General features: G+C 32.2%; 2 protein-coding genes across 2 annotated transcripts; both read left to right on the forward strand.

Moving 5' to 3' along the window:
• Nucleotides 1–652: 652 nt before the first annotated feature.
• Nucleotides 653–2,681, forward strand: LOC149902405 (uncharacterized). The gene is made up of 7 exons (XM_090110134.1): nt 653–715; nt 902–1,001; nt 1,092–1,343; nt 1,446–1,753; nt 1,856–2,095; nt 2,169–2,324; nt 2,466–2,681. Exons 2-7 carry the CDS (start codon nt 922–924, stop codon nt 2,603–2,605), a joined length of 1,176 nt encoding a protein of 391 aa, XP_089966260.1. The 5' UTR covers nt 653–715; nt 902–921; the 3' UTR covers nt 2,606–2,681.
• Nucleotides 2,682–7,165: 4,484 nt separating this feature from the next.
• Nucleotides 7,166–9,236, forward strand: LOC149902406 (uncharacterized). Its single transcript, XM_090110024.1, has 7 exons — nt 7,166–7,237; nt 7,550–7,647; nt 7,725–7,976; nt 8,072–8,379; nt 8,469–8,708; nt 8,786–8,941; nt 9,027–9,236. The coding sequence occupies exons 2-7, from the start codon at nt 7,565–7,567 to the stop codon at nt 9,164–9,166; spliced, it is 1,179 nt and encodes a 392-aa protein (XP_089966150.1). The 5' UTR covers nt 7,166–7,237; nt 7,550–7,564; the 3' UTR covers nt 9,167–9,236.
• The last annotated feature ends 11,118 nt before the right edge of the window (nt 9,237–20,354 follow it).

Consider the following 20,354-nt stretch of genomic DNA (forward strand, 5'->3'; position numbering starts at 1 on the left):
TTTCGCTCTTCGTCTGTCATTATTTTCATAAATTGTGTTTTCATTATATTTATTAAGTATGTAATATGTATTATTTTTCAAGTTTATAGTTTTTTTCGAAAAAGCACAATGTTAGGTAGGACCTATATTCCTTTTAACCAGCAATAGATAATATAGTAATTATTACCTACGCTTTTATTATCTAATTACAAGATTCTGTACAATGTACACAAAATATTTAATCTACAACTATTAAAACAGCTGCCTACTTGGATTGATTTTAACGTTATCTTTTTTTAAAAGTTATGTTATGTACCTACCTTAAAAAAACAGCATTAATATAAGGTATTGATAAATATTTGATTTGGAACCCTAAATCACAATAAAATAATACGACTTATTTTTTTGACGATTGTAGGTATAGTTTTTCAAAAATACTTCTTATTATTAGAATACTAAATCCTATAAAATTTATTTATTTCTCGTTATTATAAATTAATATAGCAATCATTACGTATTGCTTTATCCATGCTATTGAAAAAATTCATGCGATTAAAGTTTCTATCAAGTTTATTAGCGGCTTTGTCGAAAACATTGATAATGAAATCTTCACTGTAATATACGACCAGTTATCAATGTTTTTTGAGACCGGAGTTCATATAAAGCCGTGAATCTCACAATTCATTCAGTTGGGCCTGCACAAAGCCCGCGTTAGTACGACTCCAGCACCCAGTAGGTAAGGTATCATAAATATGTACCTAACGATCTTCAAGACAGTATCGGAAATTAAATATGATATAATTTAAAATAAAATACAATTTATAAATCCAATGGTATCAAATTAGAAGATAATACCAATTTATAAGAACATACTCTATTTATTCAATATTAAATAGGTAATTAAATTAATACTTTTGTATAGGACATTGAAAAAAAGACAACATGGCCACACAAAAGTTCGCTGGTCCCTCTCCTTACACCCTGCAACCTACTTACCCAGAGGTTGATTTCTTATATACCGAGTAAGTGTAAATTGTATTTATTGCAATGTTGATTTTAGTCTCATTATCTAAATAATAATAAAACATTATTTAATTTCGTCTCTTTATCAGGTACCTTAAAAATGTAGCTGCTGATGTCAAAGCTAAGGAAAAGAAGGCTCCCGTCGTAGCAGCTATTTTTGGACTTGGTCGAGCAGGTTCTATCCACATGGCCACCATAAACCGCAACCCACGAATTATTATCAAATATATTGTTGATGACCGTAAAGATAAATTCGACGAATTGAGGAAATACTGGTCGCTCAGTGATGATATTGTTTTCCTGACACCTAAAGATAGCGACAAAGTATACAATGACAAAGCGTAAGTTCACCAAAATATAGAAACTTTTAAGGATTCAGTTTTGAAATCCGTTTAAAATATATCTTTCTTCCAACACAACTTAATTTTTTTTTAAATTTTCAGTGTTAACACAGTGTTCATCTTCACACCCACCACCACACACCACAACATTGTTGTGAACTCAATTGCAAACAACAAAGATGTTTTCTGTGAAAAACCTATTGCTGAAACCAGTGAAGAAACTAGGAAATGCTATGAAGCCGCAAAGGCCAAAGGTCGTGTCCTATTCGCCGCTTTCATGCGTCGTTTCGACCCGGCATACAGGGATCTTAAAAACAAGATTAGGAATGGTGACTTAGGACATGTGCAAATCGTAAAGGGCACAACTAGAGATTCACCTCTTCCTCCCATCGAATATCTCAAAACTTCAGGTAGTAAATCTTTCATAATTAAGCAAAATTCTTTTTTAATGATAAAAAATTTGAACTCTATTTTCTAATGTATTTTTTATTTGATTATACAATTACTTTTAGGTGGTGTGTTCTTTGATTGTTTGGTTCACGACTTCGATATGTTCTGCTGGCTGCTGGGAGAAGTGCCCACTCGCGTGCAAGTATCTGCTTCCGCTCTGATGCCTGAAATCAAAGCTATCAATGACTTTGACACAATTGCCACAATCCTTACCTTCCCATCTGGAGCAGTCGGTCTTTTAGATAACAGCAGATACAGCGCTTATGGTATTGACCAGCGTCTGGAAGTTTTTGGAAACAAAGGTAAATTAAAACCAATATTTTCGCATTTTATGTTTTTTTAACTGCTTACTAATATACTAAATTGTTTCCTTAGGTATGATCAAAGTTGACAACCAAGTACCTGCGCATTCGACCGAATATGTTATCAAGCAAGAAGGTGTCAAGAAGAACCCTATCTACTACTCATTCCCATCCCGTTACAAGTTGGCGTACCAACGTGAATTGGAATATTTCTTGGATGTTGTTCAATGTAAGTATCTTTCACAAGCAAGCATTCTGTTAATATTTTTTTATCATAATATCAGGCGATGCACTTGATCGTAGGATCGATAAGTAATCTGTCGCAATTTTAGGAGAATAAGGGTATGTATTAACATTTGTTTACTTTCAGACGGAGCCCCTATTGATGTGAACAGTTGGCAAGTGTTGGCCGTGAGCAAGGTCGTAGCTGCGGCCGCGGAAAGCGCGCGCACTGGCGAGACTGTATACATCGACTGGAGCAAAGATGAAATCCCCGCGGAATACTCGTAAATCTAAGACCTAGGCATTTCTGTGAAACTATGAATTCGTTATCCGACTAAGTTTAAATAAATGTATTTTATACAAATGTCTTGTTTTGTTTTATAGACCTACTTACATATTTTACCTGTATATATTTTTGCCAATATGTGTAATATGACAGATTCAAGATAAAAATAGAATGAAACGAAATATCAATTACATAGCTTATAATATTTCGACCAAGAGTTCCAATAATAAACTGTTCTGTCAAATTATTCAATTTAAGAAAAAATATGTTCATTGTAATTTGTAATGAAGCTACATACATATTACATACATAGTAGCATTGTTCAGATAAATAGAATCAAATGCAAAAATAAATATATAATTATGTATGGATTATGGGTAAAACACAATAATGAAAGATCTCGTATCAATTTATAAGAATTATAGTCTTAAGAAGAAACAATACTTTCTAAGGAATTTGGGATAAAAGAGTTTTTACGGGCTCTGATACGGGGCCGAAATTAAACATGAATACTTGCTTTTACCTCTGACGTGGAACATTCCGCTCCAATACATTCACTTTGAACAGGAAAAGTTCGCGGGGATAATCTACCTTATAGCTATATCAAATTTTCTAAATATGTAATAGATATGTTATGAAATCAATTAGGTTGTACATAAATGAAAGGTTTTCATTTAATATTTTTTTTAAACTGACCTCGTGTTTATAACGACTCGTATACTAAATGTTATATGTAGAAAACATATTATAACGTATATTTTAATTTATTTTCTTTGAATGATTTTTTTATAACAAACATACATAACAATTTATAAATTTAGACACGATTAAAATGTACTCTCTAAGTTATACTTAATTTATTTTATCATTTCTTTGAAACTGTAAGCAAATAGAACATCACAGATTCTGATTTCATACAACTCATTCAATAATGCAACTACATTTAATATCTGATTGTTACATTTTAAAAGCTTGAATGTATGTAAGTACATAATTATTTTAAAATGGTACAAATAGATTACCCAGTACCTAGTTCTGTACTAATGGTATATTGAGCCCGTAGCACAGAACTAGTAACTATCGTTACCCGTAGCCTGCAGTTTTACAGTTTTACACAATACAAACACAAATAATCATAAAAATTAAAAGTCTGAACGAACAGCTTTTGTAGTCTTTTATTATTTTCATAATTTTTAAATATTTTGTTAAATAATTTCTTGGTGAGCATAAGAGTACAAAGAATATTTTTATATGTAACTCATATGTAGGTAACTACTGTAATTGTTAATTTACAGCTACTTTAAATTAATTTTACGATCTTTATTTCCCTCATAAAACTTTAATACACCGTTAAAAATGATAATTTCGTTCATTAACTAATAATTACTTATAAACATCAATTGTTTAGGAAAAAAACATTGGTTATATAACCAATATCATAAACACTGGTCGCGCGAGTTATAAGATTATTAAATTAACAATTCCTTATCAATGTATAATACTTATTATGCTTATCTTAATAAAAATATTTATTGACATTTAAGATAAAGTTATATAAACAAAGCTATTGTCAGAAAAATGTTTTGGCTAATTACTTATAAGAACTTTTGGTATTGTTAGTAATATTTACAGAAATAATAATAAATATTTACAGTTTTTTTATATTTATATTTTTCACAGACAATGTAAAATTATATACTGATACGAACGATACCTATAATTTTATGTATTGTGTGTGGAGTTATTTGCTCTACAGTATCATTTATCCTGATTAGTAAAGGTTTTTCTATAAATTAAATTAAAATATTCCGAAAGACCACTTCAGTATACTGAAAAGCGGAAAATGTGGATATAAAATATCTTTGAACCTTTCATTAATTGTTTTAATTATTTAAAAGGATTACTTTGGAAAAAGATATATAAAAGATATGAAATTATTAAATCGAATGCAAAAGACTAAAAACTTTTATAAATATCATTACTATTATTAGAATTAATTTAATGGATATATATACAAATATTATAAAGAGGAAAGGTTTGATTTTTTGTTTGTTTGTTTGTATGAATTGAATAGGCTCCGAAACTACTTGGCAGATTTGAAAAATTCTTTCACTGTTGGAAAGCTACATCATTTCTGAGTGACATAGGCTAGGTTTTATCCCGGAAATCCCACGGGAACGGGAACTATGCGGGTTTTTTTTTTAAAACGCGGGCGAAGCCGCAGGCGGAAAGCTAGTCTTATATATAAAAATGAATCGCAAAATGTGTTGGTAAGCGCATAACTCGAGAACGGCTGAACCGATTTCGATAATTCTTTTTTTATTATATTCTTTGAAGTACGAGGATGGTTCTTATGTAGAGAAAACGTAAACATGTACCACGGGCGAAGCCGGGGCGGACCGCTAGTATGATATAAAAATGAATCGCAAAATGTGTTGGTAAGCGCATAACTCGAGAACGGCTGAACCGATTTCGATAATTCTTTTTTTATTATATTCCTTGAAGTACGAGGATGGTTCTTATGTAGAGAAAACGTAATTATGTACCACGGGCGAAGCCGGGGCGGACCGCTAGTTATCTATACAGGGTGTAATCGTTAAATGTGCACAGGCGATTATTCAGTAAGTATTGCAGATATAAAAAAACCTTTAAACTGATATTGAAAACGTAATGAGTAAAATGACAATAATAACTTAAAAAAAATAAAACGGGAAATATCCAAAAAAGTTACATTAAACACTCCCATACATTGAATTTTCTATACATTTTCTGTTCAAAGCAAATGTTCGAAGCGACGTCCTCGTTTTGGAAAACCATTGTATTCCACATCGAGCTCTATTTACAGTTTCTAAATGAATTTTTATTAAAATTTGCGAAGTAATTTAAGCACAAATTCAAAAAAAGAACGTCATATCTCATACTAAATGTATGGGAGTGTTTGGTGTAAAATTTTTGGATATTTCCCGTTTTATTTTTAAAAAGTTATTATTGTCATTTTACTCATTAGGCTTTCAATATCAGTTTAAAGTTTTTTGATATCTGCAATAGTTACGGAAAAATCGCCTGTGCACACTTAACGATTACACCCTGTACATATTAAATGTGGAAACAGTTTCAAATGTAGGTACGATGTTTAATACTCTATCACTTGCTTCTTGTATGATAATAAGCCAGCAAATTCTACTAATTAGTCAGGTGCATCTAGGTATACCTATCATCATATTTTATTTTAAAATATGTAAAATACAAATGCATTTTCAACGATACAAATATCTACGACATTTAATTTTTAGAATATATGCCATACCGAAAATAGCGTAAATTAAGAAAAATATTTCGATACCCTAGACGAGATAAACTTCTACATAATCATTATCTTTGGAATTTGAAGAAATTGCTTTTTACCCATGCTTTTTACATAATAAACTCATAATAATTTTACTAATGTTACCATGTCTCCATATTGATCTTGACCCTCGTTATTCGACGTAGATTGGGAGGTTTTATCTCATATTAACTGTCAATTAACAATAAACGCCCCACAAAAGGTTACAGGGAGTCACAGATAATCTTCCACTTACGTAAATAATATATTGTTTATTTCCCAATATGATCTGTCGGCATATGTATTTTTGGTAAAACTATTTGTTTAAAATTTGAACCGACATAGGTTGTGACGAAAACGCAACAATAATTTAGACTTAGCGACTAATTCTTTAAGTTACTTACCTACCTATATTGTTTTTAAAAACATTTTCCTAAAAAAAAAATACAAAGATATTTAATAATATTATTTAATAAAACAAAACACGTGTAACAATCAAGCAAATTGTTTTGATTGCCTGTAGCATGTGATTCCAGAACAGAAGGCCATTTAAATTAATATATCATTTTTCATTAGGAACAATTGTATTTTTTTGTCAGTTCTAAGAATAGATTTAGTTTTTGACTTATATGTATATGTAACCGCGACCATCGGCTAAACACGAAAAAATGTATGTTATGTGCCATCTATCCAATGTAAAAATATCTGTCCAATCATAATTTCATTATTTGGCATGGCCAAATTAGGTACATTGCTGACCAAGTTGAAAATAAATTACATGTTAAAAATACTGTTTTTGTTTTCTTTAAACTAGGAAGGTTTAGAATAAAACAATAATAACTATTTCAACGAAGACAATAGGCACCGACTAGTCCTAATAGGTGACGCAACTTTTACACTTCTTACTTCCATGACTTCATATTCATTGGCCTCAATTACAGGTGATTACATTTTCAATAATATTTATTTACCTTACGTTTCTAAAAACAATGAACGTTGGTAAATAAACATTATTTTAAACCTTTATAAAAATTCTCGTACATTTCATTCGAAACGACGGTTTTGTAAAATAAATACATATTATAATCCTATCATGGAAAGCGTATTTGGATAAAAAATTATAACACTATTGTATCAGAGCGGTATTTGCGCGCATATCATTTTATGACCTCAAGAATTCATGATTTTATTAATCTGTTGGGTTATCTGCTTTTATTGAATCGATGTTGATATAAGGCCGCCAAGTTGATGTTTTAATTTAGTTGGAGCTACAATTAGCTCGCGATCGAAACTCTCCGACACCCAGTAGGTAAGCATAATATTATGCTACGAAAACCTTTCTATATCCCCCTTTACAAACATTTAATTGCGAATGTTTAGATGAAAAAAGTCAAACTACCACCTATGAAACAAATTTATTTAGATTTTTCTTAATACATGACGTATAATAACAAAAATACCACAAAAAAAATGTTACAAATAAGAACCGAGCTTTATTTGTAAACCATATTTTAGTATTAGGGATGATAGATGTGAGTACATATATCAACTCAATTAGAAGTTCCAATTATATTTATTACAAGTTTTTTTCTTCAATATTATTTTTTGTATTATTTTTCAGGATAAATTAGATAAAATGGCTACAAAAAAGTTCTTTGGTGAATCTCCTTATAAGGTAGCTAAGAAAACCCACCCCGAATCCGACTGGCTATTCACAGAGTAAATATTTTTATTCTATTTTTTGCGATCATATTGCCTTAAGACGAATTCAATTATAAATTATCTTGCCATTTCAGCTTCATCAACAAAGTTAACTTAGTGTCTGACAAACCAAAAAACAAGGCGCCAGTTGTTGCAGCTATCTTTGGTCTCGGTCGTGCTGGTTCCATTCATCTGTCCAACATCATTCGTAACCCACGTGTTGTCTTGAAATACATTGTGGATGACTGCAAAGACAAATTCGCTGACCTGAAAAAATACTGGAATCTTAGTGATGATGTTGCCTTCCTAACCTCGAAGGAAGCCGACAAAGTGTACAAAGACAAATCGTAAGTCAAAATAAAATTGTAATTTTAACTTAGGTATAGTTATGACAAAAATTAAACTTGACTGAAATGCTTAAAGTTCTATAATGACGTTGTAGAGTTACCGCAGTTTTCATTGGCTCTCCAACATACACACACCACGATATTGTTGTAAACTCCATCGCCAACAACAAAGATGTATTTTGTGAGAAGCCCATTGCGGAAAGCATCGAAGAAACCAAGAAATGCTACGATGCCGCTAAAGCCAAAGGTCGCGTCTTGTATGCGGCTTTCAACAGAAGATTCGATCCCGCCTATAGGAATTTGAAGAACAAGGTCAGGGAAGGAGAAGTTGGACACGTTCAAGTATTGAGGGTTACAGCGAGAGATTCACCTCTACCTTCCATCGAATACTTGAAGAACTCAGGTATCAACACGTTCAATTCTATCAAGAAAAAAAAATAGCTTGAAGCGTTAAATAAAATAGTACTTTGTTAATATATTTGTATATTTTAGGTGGCGTGTTCCACGATTGCCTCGTGCATGACTTTGACATGGCCTGCTGGGTGTTGGGAGAGTTACCAAACAAAGTGCAAGCAACAGCCTCAGCCCTTATCCCAGAAATTAAAGCTATTAATGACTTCGACAACGTTGCTTTCCTCCTAAGTTTCCCATCTGGAGCTATCGCTATCGGAGACAACAGCCGGTACTCAGCTTACGGATACGATCAAAGGCTTGAAGTATTTGGAAACAAAGGTAAACATTGCATTTATATTTAATTGTATTCGTAAGATTTAAACGTAATACAAATTGAATAACGACTTTGTTTACAGGTATGATTAAGGTAGACAACGAGAAACCCGCCCACTCAACAGACTTCGTTATTGGACAAGAGGGATACAAAACAAACCCCATCTACTATTCATTCCCATCCCGTTTCAAGGTTTCCTATGAACGTGAGGTTGAACACTTCTTAGATGTCATACAATGTGAGTATATTTAATACAGTTTTGATTTTTAAATTTTAAGAACTAAATATCATTTCTAAATTTCTTGTCACATTTTGTGTCACAGATGGAGTAGAACAAGATGTGACTAGCTGGCAGACTCTCGCCGTCAGCAAGATCGCTACCGCCGCTGAAGAGAGTGCACGCACCAACAAGGCCGTTGAGATTGACTGGAGCAAGGATGCCATTCCCGCCGTATACTCTTAAATTAAAAATTGGCCCCGATCGATGATATTTTTAAATTAAATTCGCAAATAAATATAAATATTTTCTTAAAGTTTGTGTCCATCATTTCGAATGTATAAATGAGTTTCTTATATTTTTATCATCACTTTTTAAATACTTGCGATGATAAGATTTTGTTTTGACTTTATACTGAACCCTTTAATCATAATAATTAAGTACTATCTGCGCTATCGATATATTATTATAGCTTATACTCCTCACTTCCTCCTCCTTCCTTGATAAATGGGCTATCAAACACTGAAATAATTTTTCAAAACAGGCCGCTAATCTCAAGAGAGACCTATTAGCGCATTCAAAGAAACAAACTCTTCAGATTTATAATACCTATAAGTATAGATATTGTATGTATCAATTTGAAATATTGTTCCTTGAATGTTGTAATCTATTTCTTTGTATATTTTGATGTTGTAATTGTAATCTTGGTAATTTATCAGCAAATAGACTCTACATGATATCAGTGAGTTGCACTCAATACCTGTCTAGGTACTATTCGATATCCACTATTCGGTAATTGAACATGTGCAACGTTAATGAAATTTTCTCCTCACGCGGGCAGCCGCAACACCAATGTCTATGTCAATATTACTAGAATATTCTATTCAATATAGTAGTAATAATAAAGTTTAGCTTCTTTTATACTGAAATATATTTTCCATGATAAAAAGGTTACAGGTAGGTAGGTTACACATTGAAGTATAATAACTTGTAAATTTCGAATTAAAAATACGGTAGCCATGTATTTTTCATAAGTGTGTTTTAACTAGTATATTTAAAAAAAATCATAATCGAATGTTTGTCATAACTTAATTAGAAGATTATTGCCTCGATATTATATGCTTTATGATTTTAGAAAGCTAAATAGAAATCACAAACCTCAACATTAGAAATAATTCTCATACTAAATTAAACTAACTATTCATATCTCTATTTAGTTATCTTATTTTAAACCACTGTAATATACGACGAATAATTGTGATTATAAACATTTATTAGAATTTGATATTTTTGCACATTTGCGGGTGCTATAGTGATGTGTCAATTGCTGATATTGTGTTGCCACAATGAACATCGATGAGAATTGAGAACTACGAGCACATTCATGCAGTGCCTCTCGGTCCCATCTCTAGTTCATTTGTGCTCTTTGACACTTTGATCAAGATTCAAGATGAAGGTCTCGTTACTTTTCTATTTTCATGTAGGCTAATTCTAATCTTCGGAATATGTTTTGCGTTGCATTTAGATTTATTTATAGTAATGCCTACAAATAATACAACAAGAATCTAAACAGATGCAAGAAATTGTGTTACACATATTATATACTTACATAGGTACTAAAAAACTGTAAAGCAAAAAAGTACGAAAATTGTTATACAGTTAACTAAGAAAAACAGTGGGACAACCAACGAGCAGTTCATTAACCGCATGATTTGACAAGAACAACGGATTAAAATAAGCCATTAAAAACAAATTATGTTTTCTTACTTCTTCGTTGAACAACACAATTTGTGGTAGAGACCTTTAAAGGGTTTTGGTATGCCTATGTATATTGTATTCTATCCATTAATAAAATATAAAGCCATTTTCTTTCTGAAGTAATAGACCGGGAGATACTGACACAAAATTTCGAGTCATTTGTAACAGGATGGCGGTTCTACAGGGTTCTTAGTACGCAATGACAAAAAGAAAAATGATGGTGTGAACGCTGGTACCGGCGGCTTAGTCGCGTGGGCGTTAGTCGAACTCGTCGGAAAATAGCGAAAGTCAAACGATTTGTAAAAGTATGGCACTTATTTTTCCTGGAAGTTTGAGGATCAAAGAATATAAATACAAAATTTCAAAGATCTAGGTGTTGGAAATCTTCACTTATATAAATTCATACTAAATTAATTTTTCAAGTATGACAGCACTTTTTCCCCCTACTAGAAGTATGGCAAATATAATAATGGTCACATTTTATCAAATACTCTCCAAAAATCCAAATGCAATACTGGTACAAAAAGTTTGGCGAAATAAATTTTTTTTGCAGATTTTCGGCGGTATGGCGACCATTTGGAATCGTCCGAAAAGTATGGCATGGCGATTTTCGTAAATGGCTGCACGACGATGGTTACCTGTGCAAAAGTTAGCCTGGTACAAATGGTTGAATAATTGTTTTATTTAAATCAACATATTCGCGTCGGTATGGCGGGCTGTAAGTCACACCGGAAAAGTATGGCATGACACTACCGCCTACTTCTTTTTTATGGGCTATCGGTAAATACTAAAATTTTTGTGTTACAAATCGTTTGACTTTCGCTATTTTTCCGACGAGTTCGGCTAACGCCCACGCGACTAAACCACCGATACCAGCGATCACACCATCATTTTTCTTTTTATCATTGCGTACTAAGACCCCTGTAGAACCGCCATCCTGTTACAAATGACTCGAAATTTTGTGTCAGTATCTCCCGGTCTATAAGTTGAAAGGGGCCTAACTGATCTGAATGTTACATATTACATAAATGTAATAACTATTAAATTATAAACCCAAGAATTATATAAAAACAGTCTCGTCAGTCAAATTAAAGAGACATTAAAAATTTCATGAACATTGAATGTGCCATATATAATAATATTTTCTCAATAGGATTTTCATTATGACCGAGGTAGAGGCCGGTTTGCATTAAAGGTTAATCGTTAACATAAAACATGCTAACAATAAAGAACGTTCCACCATTCATGAGGCACGCCGAGTCAGACATCTCGCGTTATTATAGTCGTAAAGTTCGCCCTTTTCTTGCATAATGACATGACGAATTGCGTTCGCGATATTTTTGCTTCTTTATACGATGAGGTCATTATACACTGTTATGATATTAGGAAGGGGGTGAACGTGCTACAGAAGAGTAGGCGCCGTTGTTGTGAACCTTTTCAAAGATCAAAATTATTCTCATATTTTCAGGCAATATTTGAAACTTTATTTTCAGCCTGTTTTGTCATAACTAAGCGTCGAGTGCAAGCTCCAATGTGTATTTTTTATTTGAAAAAGTGGTGTAAAAATTTAAAACAAATTTCGGTAGCAGAGATAATGGAAAGCGCGAGTTTCGTGTAATAGAGAACGTGCGGTTGGCAAGCTTGGGTGAAAAAGTACAAAAGTTCTGTTGCGTAGACCATAAATACTGCTACGAGCACAAACAGTTGTTTAATGTGTTAAGTCATACTTAGTTGCATGGAAATCCATTCAATTTTTAATTCAATTATAGACTTTTATGCTTTTAAAATATATAAATTACGATTAAAAAATTACATTAAATATGTGGTCAATCATCGTTATTAAATCCTATGTATTTGCAAAGACAATTGATATGTTAAAAAGTTTTTAGACAAAAACTCACGGTTAAGATATACGACAAAAGTTTTAACAGAGGAAAATGGCACTCTCTAAAAGTTTTTCTCCTTTCAATTCCGATTCATAATTTTATTCTTCTCAAACTTAAATGCTAGTTAAGTGCTCAAAATAGAGAGTGGCGCTTTTATTCGATTTTTATTAATGCAAAACATCTAAAATTTATAGTTGATCATTATTTCATTATTTGCATTTGGCACAAAAGCAATAAATAAAGCAATAAAGAATACAATATTTTCAGACCATGTAGCTAAATTTTGTAAACTCCTTGAGGCAAGTTGCAAAAAACCGGCCAAGTGCGAGTCGGACTCGCGCACGAAGGGTTCCGTACTAGGGGGGTCCATAATATTTTTTTTAAATTTTAAATATTTGTTGTTAGAGCGGCAACGGAAATACATATCATTTGTGAAAATTTCAGCTTTCTAGCTATCACGGTTTATGAGATACAGCCTGGAGACAGACAGATAGAGTTCATTTCATAAATAACCATCTTGTTTATTCATTTTGAGCCAATGAAATATATACTGTGATTTAAATGCATAAAGATGACGTGATTGAAACAAAATGCGTTCTCGTGCCTGCATTTATGCTACAATGAAAACAGTCTTCAATAATTTCATAAAAATAAACGAGCAAATCCTCGTCACCGGAGTGGGAGCAGTTCGTGCTTTGAATAAATTTCTTCAAAGGATCGTTTTCAATTTCATGGCTCAATCTTCGGGATCTCAGTGAGAATATGTAAAAGGGCATTTGTCGGTGTCAACACGACATAATGAGCCCACTTTTGCATTAGGTACATGTTTGCGGACAAATTTTATCGATTATGAGATGGCTTGTATACTTACATCAGTAATAAAAATTTATAACAACATAAAAGAGATTTTATAATTTTATTTAAGCAAATCATAGTTTATTTCATCAAGTTAATGTAGACATAATCAAGTCAATATTACATATGAAAAATAAAGAAGCACACAACAACACTCTACTTCTTTACAAGAGGTTTCAGAATGGGGCCGACTAAACCTAGTCCAATTTAACCCCAAAAAGACACAGGTATGCGCCTTTACCGCTAAAAAGCTCCCCTTCGTCATAGCTCCTACTTTTCAGGGTACTCCTCTCTCAGCCGCAGCCAGTATCGGAATCCTTGGTCTCGAAATCTCGAGTAACGTACAGTTTTCTTGTCACTTGGAAGGAAAAGCCAAGTTGGCTTCACAAAAACTTGGTGTGCTCTGTAGAGCGGGGCAGTATTTCACGTCGCACCATCGCCTCAAGTTATATAAGGCGCAAGTCAGGCCGCACATGGAATACTGCTCCCACATCTGGGCCGGGGCACCCCAACAATACCTCCTTCCATTTGACCGTATTCAAAGGAGAGCTGTACGACTTGTTAACGAGCCAAGTCTCACCGATCGGCTTGATACTTTGGCGCTGCGAAGAGATGTCGCTTCCTTATGCGTTCTCTATCGCATTTACTATGGGGAGTGCTCTGAAGAGTTGTTTGGAACATTACCCGCCGCCGAGTTCCATCACCGTACAGCACGACATCGTCAACAATACCACCCTCACCACCTTGACTGTTGGCAATCTACAACTGTGCGCTTTAAAAGATCTTTCTTCCCGCGCACTACAGAAATCTGGAACAAACTCCCTCATGCGGCTTTTCCAAACGGCTATGAACTGGGGACCTTCAAGAAAAGAGCATATTCCTACTTGAAAGGCCGGCAACATACTCACAATGTCTCTGACACTGTGCGTACATATGGGCGACGTGGAGCACTTACCACCAGGTGACGCGTCTGCTCTGTTGCCCCCTATTGCATAAAAAAAAAAAAAAAAAAAAAAAAAAAAACACACATACAATTTTTCAATTCAAACAGCATAAAAGACTGCACCAGTGAAGGAAACTTCGTAGTCAAACTAGCAGTCGAATAATTTTAGTTTGGCCATTTCTGTCCATTGCCATTACACTAACAATAGATTATTTGTTACCTAATGTATTATTAAATACATGCAATTAAATTTTTTACTAAAATGAATTAATCTCATTTATTATTGTAAATGCGTAATGTATGGGTCTATGCTACCTAATGAAGAATAGAGTCAGAGACAATGATGTCTATTTCAAATAAAAGTACTAAAGCAAAATCTGAATACAACAACAAATTATATATTATTTATAAGAAAATGGGACCAACTACAATTTCACTGCTCAGCGTTCAGCAATTATAGGTATTATAAATGAAAATATAATATGAAAGATTTGTCAAACGACACGTTTTCACTGAAAGTTTCCAACTCTGGAATCTTAATTACCGCCAACGGCTGAATACAATATGAATGGTTTCATCGCTAGTTAACTCCTTTACCTGCCTTTGAGATTAATTGGTACTCCAATTATTTTATTTTAAAATTACAATTTTATTCTGTTTGTGCATAATTCTAAATTAAATTTTTCAACTTTTTTAAAAAATGACAAAAATCATGTGAACAGAAAGTAAAGGTAAATTATTAAGGTGTTTAATTTTTTTCGGCATAGAAACCTTCTTGTTATAAAATCTGTAGGTAATAAAAATTGTAATGGGTGAAAATAATTTAAATATCCCACTATTTAATTTAAACAAAACCAAATAAATAGATGTCTTTTCACAATATTGTATTTATTTATTTTAGTTCGTTCGATACAGGACGGCTGTTTATTGAATTTAGATAATATGTATTGCGATCATATAGATCGTTGTGAAAAAATAGTGCTTATTTGTTTATTTCAAGAAATCCTAAACATTAAACATATTATACATTTTCTTTGATAAATCGTTGCACTTATGGATAGCATTTACAGATTTGCACATTATACTGAAATGAATTAAATTAAATATTCACTTGAAGAGGCAATTGAACAAGGGATAAACCATTACATTGTTTATATCAAACATTAACGAGTTCGGGGAATAGAGCCTATGCCTTGAGACCTCTGTATTATTCCAGTTTGCTTGCCCCATTATTATACTTACCTTATCTTTTCCCTGCATTCATCGAATAGTGTGATTTAATATCGTATCTAACTTTGAAGGAATATAAAACAAAACATATGGAACAAACATACTTACCTTTTTGGAACCTTACGGGATGTCATGGAATATGCTTCTGCTTTATCTAAGACTGAAGAAAAAATACTGTTGCAGTGAGAATAATATAAATTAGATAATTGATACATTTTCGAAATACTCTACAATAATAATTAATTTATAAAAAATACATATATTACGAATTGGGTTATCTTTGTCTATAACCATGTATAAAGTCATCAATATCAAACGATATCTCGAATTTGCAACCTTTATATTATTATGTTATTCAAGATGCTATTTTTCATTATTATTTGCGTTACTACGTAAGCTGTGTTTGGAAAATTTACAGTGCGCGAGGTGTATGAATATAATAATAACATTTTAAATTTGTTTGTGCTACTTCCACTACTTTCCTGTCTGAAAACTTTATATGCACACTATGGAATATATTATTGAACCTAGTGCTCATATTGGGCAGGCCCTCTTATTTTGCTAATGCTGTATTGAAGTGCCCAATTATAATTATTAGAGGGATGTGGATATTACCTCCACGATTGGATTCCGATGCTGTAAGGACCAAATGAGGCGGTTATTGATGAAATGAAGGTCACAGGGACGGAATCAAGAATGAAATAAGCTTTGAAGAACGAATATCACAGTGACTAGAAAGGGGCCGTTGTTGATGAAGCTGTGTTCGACACAGTGATGGGGTGGGGTGAGATTGCGACCCTTCTGATTACACAATGTTGGCTTTCATCCCTTGTGCAAGTCGCGCTCCGGAAATCTTTTGTGATTCAACTTCGGTTATTGTGGTACGGCATACTAATATGAGGTAGGTAACACCGCTGAAATATTTGTTGAGTGAAAACCGCGGGCCAGCCGCCTCCAACAATGATGAATAACATCAACCGATCCTTTGAAGCAATTTAATATAGATTCTTTCTTTCTTGGAATACATCGCTGGCAACACCTTTTTAATTTTAATAAAAAATATATAACGGAACCACGAAAACTTTGAAAACAACGACAGGAGATTAAAGCACGCTATAATCTGTATATATTTGTTACATTATTTGTTATAATATTTTTTAACTTGTAAACATTTATATTTTCTGTACATATATAAGTTATATAACAGATTTATAATTTATCAACTTTTATGACAAAATCTAAACGCGCGAAGCTGCGAGAGACCAACAGAGATTTGAAAAAGGTCGCATTTCGGGCGCGAGATTTGTACCAGTATGTTAGTGAATCTCTCAGAGCGTGTTTCTCTTCAGATAAGAATACGTAAGAGCATAAAAATAAAAGTTCACATTGAAGGAATAGGGTAAATGTCGCGGAATAATATTTGGGATTCTCGTTTTATTTGACTGCAGACCCTCAGCGAATGGAGACAGAGATTTCCCGAGATGGCCCTATCAAACATTTATAGAGTACCTACATAAAAGGACAACACTTAAGAACACTTTCAATAAGTGTTCATCGTAACAAAATTTGAATCGGAAAAAGGGCTGATTTGTTTTTAATTTTCTTTGTCGTTATCCGTCACGTATTCATAATATTGATATTACGAAATCTCAATTCGTGCAGTCGTAAGGTCAATGGTACCGAAACTATGTAATATACTGATAAATAATATTATTTATAATTACGTTATATTTATCAGGTTTATTATTTTAAGTAACTCACTTATAATTATTGTTTTTCTTCAATAATTAAAGTAAATAAATCTGGCAACTGAATTACAATAAAATAACGATGGATAACGAAATATAATTTATTTTAACATTCTTCAAATGCTTTAAATATGTTAGTAGTTTCAAATTTGATTTAAATTAATGCTATTAAGTGTGCCAAGTTTCAATTTTATATCCTTAATAAAGTATATTATATTTTTACGCATTTCAATACTCGGTACTTAAAATATATGCTTGAGGAAAATCAAATAAAACTGGTGATTTATGTTTAATGTTGGCATAAAATAGTCGCACTTTCGCCATCGTCACATCGTCACTGTAATATTTATCGTTTGTATAAAAGATCACAAAGAAATTCCATTTTGGGCCAAAATGCGCAAATAGTTCGATGTTTGAATTTCCCTTGAGTAAATGTTATTACAGTACGTGAGTGTTGCAGGTGAAACAACACGTTGCTCATCTCGCACTTATATTTTGATGTCTTTTCTTATTAAATATCAATGCTGTCAAGATATTACAATATTTTGTTTAGTATAATCTTTTATTTATATCAGGGATGAACAATTTTTTATGTCCAGGCTATTTTTAATATGTTCTTATATTTTTATCGGAGAGTTTCAGCGACAGCTTGCCTATGAGAATTGTATATCTCTGACTAAATGATAACCGATAATTTATTTATAGAGCCAAAACCAAAGTTCGAATTAGAAAACAGTTGCTTATTTATGATTTTTCAAATTTTGTATCTCAAAAAGAATACAAACAGTATTGTAATTTTAGAAACCATAACACCTGGGTTCTGGCAACACTTCACGTAACAAAATTTATTATATAACTTCGTTAACGAAGACTGATAGACAGTTTTACGTGCTCCAACAGAATTCGTTCGGATTAGCATTATAAACTAGTGACTTAATTATTATTGATAAGTAAGAGTAGATTGGGAAATGAAAAATACAACATTTTTTACAACGCTTTTCCTTAAATGAATTAGAAATTGTTTTATCACCATTAATTTCAAGAGGTTCTGGTTTCTTTTTAAAAAGCATGCTACCTTTATAAAAATATTAAAATGTACTAACTTTTGTATGCCTATGTTTATAATTTAATAATTTTAAATTGATTGCATTTGTTTCCGTCTAGATAGAACGATATCCATGTTTCAAAAACAATTGAAATTTTAAATTTAATTATGTAATATGTAGTCATTGTGCCAAAATTTTATAAATTCTAAGGCTTTTTCACTCTTCATTTTTCGGGTTTATCAGTAAAAGACACAAAGGTAAAAAAAGAACAATCTTAATCTTTACAAAGTACAAATATGTTAAAGGGTGCTGGAAAATGTTATTAAAATACACAATCCCCATCATGAGGACATTGTAATATTCAAGAAGCGTATGAAAAACATTCATAAAGAAGATAACAAGAAAAAGTAATACGTGTGTCGTTTTCTCTTCATTCATGGCCCCCAGCCATAAGATTATCTCGCCAGCCCGTGATTATGATTAAGCGCCACCAGGTGAGAAAAAAGTGTTGGGAATAAAATTAAAATTACATTTTGCACGATCTCATTATACGCGGCGTTGGGAAATGTGCCGTGTAATATTTTTAATTGATAATTCTTCCGGATTTATACAATTTTGAATTTATATAACAAATATAGGTATTGTTGTATTGCAAGTTACGATGCTTACATAATTTCTGAGTTTAGATTTTCTCATTTAGAATTAGAATTATTTATTATTTAGTAAGGTTAGTTTTGTAATTAATTAGTAGACCTACTCTCGTTCGAATTAACTATGAATATTTCATTTTTTATCAATGTTTCCTTCCAACTAAATCCCATTTTGTTATTTTCTAAATTCGTTACATTCATTTTTTTAATGTTATAATTACTTAAAGAGCATTCGAAATTATATTAATTACCTACATTAATATTTTCTGTTAATTTTACATATACCTACACAATAATATGTTTTATCTTTAAAATACAAGTCACTTGGCTCTTTTCGATAAATTTATCATATCCCCCCTTATTGATAACATGCACAGACAGAAGCAAAACAAGTTTATTGCTTCATAAGTCATCAATTTATGATCTAGGATTATAAAAAGAAATTTCGATTATTTTATAATGGTAATAACTGAGGACGTAATTATTCTTATGATTAGGGGATTAGCTTATTTACAACATAGCAATATCAAGGTTAGGTGTGGGCTGATAGGCTGATATTAAATATTAGATTATTATTAATTTAGTTAATACTCATTGGGTTTTTACAAAGTTTCCCTAAAATTTAATGTTATGTTTATTATCAACATAGCACATTGTAAATAATACGTGTAGACGAGTATCGTAGCCAGGTGGTTTTAATAGACGTATTTGTCATTCGCGAACACCAAAATGTTACCATTTATCAAAAAACTGATATTTACAATTCCCCTGAATTATGCCAGCATTTTAACGAAATAATTACGTCGTACATATTGTTGTTTACGACGGCTTACCACTAAAAGCCAGACAAGTTTGAAACGGTAGTAATCGCTTATTTATATGTTTTATATATTTAATTTATCTCTATTATATGAAGTTGCTTTCAATCATATTTTAATCATTGGGCTCTTGATGAGAGAATCATCTTTTTATGTTCGGAATTCCAATAATCGAAAGTTCTTCTTACTTACTAACTTATATTTTATCGAAACTCAATATTTATCATATGGATACTTAAAAAGTAAACAATGGATATGTATGGTAGTCGTTGGGTTCGGCAAAGTTTTTATAAGGCAAGACGGTGTCTTCACATAAAGGGCACCTGTGTCCTCATCTACATAATGTGGACAGTCATTGCACTTGAAGCTACTGGACGTATTTATTCTTTGCTATTTCAAACGCTAATTATCTATTAGGTATTTATAAATGAATGAATGTAATGTAGTTACTAAAATGTTTTATTTTTAAAACAAAAAAAAATGCTACAAAATCTACCATT

Source organism: Colias eurytheme, chromosome 15 (genome assembly GCF_061535395.1).
Source record: "Colias eurytheme isolate Ceu_HAF_F1 chromosome 15, ilColEury1 Martin Lab GWU primary, whole genome shotgun sequence".
Classification (NCBI taxonomy): Eukaryota; Metazoa; Arthropoda; class Insecta; order Lepidoptera; family Pieridae; genus Colias; species Colias eurytheme.

Bases quoted from the DNA above. Each gene is read 5' to 3' on its own strand.
- LOC149902405 (XM_090110134.1), top strand. From the start codon at position 922: ATGGCCACACAAAAGTTCGCTGGTCCCTCTCCTTACACCCTGCAACCT. The intron at 1,754-1,855 runs GTAGTAAATCTT...AATTACTTTTAG, and splicing joins CGAATATCTCAAAACTTCAG to GTGGTGTGTTCTTTGATTGT. The intron at 2,096-2,168 runs GTAAATTAAAAC...TTGTTTCCTTAG, and splicing joins GGAAGTTTTTGGAAACAAAG to GTATGATCAAAGTTGACAAC.
- LOC149902406 (XM_090110024.1), top strand. From the start codon at position 7,565: ATGGCTACAAAAAAGTTCTTTGGTGAATCTCCTTATAAGGTAGCTAAG. The intron at 7,648-7,724 runs GTAAATATTTTT...TTGCCATTTCAG, and splicing joins TCCGACTGGCTATTCACAGA to CTTCATCAACAAAGTTAACT. The intron at 8,942-9,026 runs GTGAGTATATTT...TTTGTGTCACAG, and splicing joins CTTCTTAGATGTCATACAAT to ATGGAGTAGAACAAGATGTG.